General features: G+C 58.1%; 1 protein-coding gene across 1 annotated transcript in view; it reads right to left on the bottom strand.

Annotated features, from left to right (window-relative positions):
* LOC119588687 (serine/arginine repetitive matrix protein 2-like) overlaps nt 1–596 on the bottom strand; it is a gene marked incomplete in the record, with an annotated part of 176,340 nt that overhangs the window by 49,489 nt on the left and 126,255 nt on the right. The window contains 1 exon segment of the mRNA XM_037937322.1: nt 1–266. Within this exon segment, the coding sequence (XP_037793250.1) occupies nt 1–266 (266 nt within the window).

The following is a 596-nucleotide window of genomic DNA, read 5'->3' as shown; positions in this document are numbered from 1 at the left end:
GCTCGGCTTCCCCGTTCAGTCGAGGTTTCGCGGCTTCCTCGGAAGCCTTGGTCGGCAGCGGGGTTTCCGCTTCCTCCGGGATGGCCGAGGGGCGCGCCGCGTCGTCGTGCTTAGCGGGGGCGGGCTTCGGGGGCGGCGGGGCGCGCCTCTTGCCCCGGGAGGAGGCCAGGGACAGGCTGGACGTCGACGCCACCGACGTGAGGTTGGTCGCGGCGGCGCCAGGCCCGCGGCTCGTGTCCAGGCTGCTGATCTCCGAGCCGGCGGGGCTGCAAGGGGGGCGAGGGACTTAAACACGCGTCAGGAACTGCTAGTCGAGCAGAGCCTCTTTAAAAGCGGTGCGGCGTGAAATTCAATATTCAGTATCCACCAAGTCAAGACATATACCGCTAACATATATTTACACCATATCTCTCATGAATTCAGAAGAAAAACCATCTTCGTTATCGATACACCCAGCACACCCAGTCGTCCTATCCTGGCACCTTCACCCTCATATCTTCCCTCATATCTCATATCTTTCATGTAAATCGCACAGCTTCCCCTCATACCACCCACCCATCCTTCATATTTCGAATCTTACTTTACTAGTCACATTA

This window comes from Penaeus monodon, chromosome 24 (assembly GCF_015228065.2).
Source record: "Penaeus monodon isolate SGIC_2016 chromosome 24, NSTDA_Pmon_1, whole genome shotgun sequence".
NCBI lineage: Eukaryota > Metazoa > Arthropoda > Malacostraca > Decapoda > Penaeidae > Penaeus > Penaeus monodon.
The sequence above is the reverse complement of the archived record's forward strand: the minus strand, read 5'-3'. Positions and strand labels throughout refer to the sequence as shown.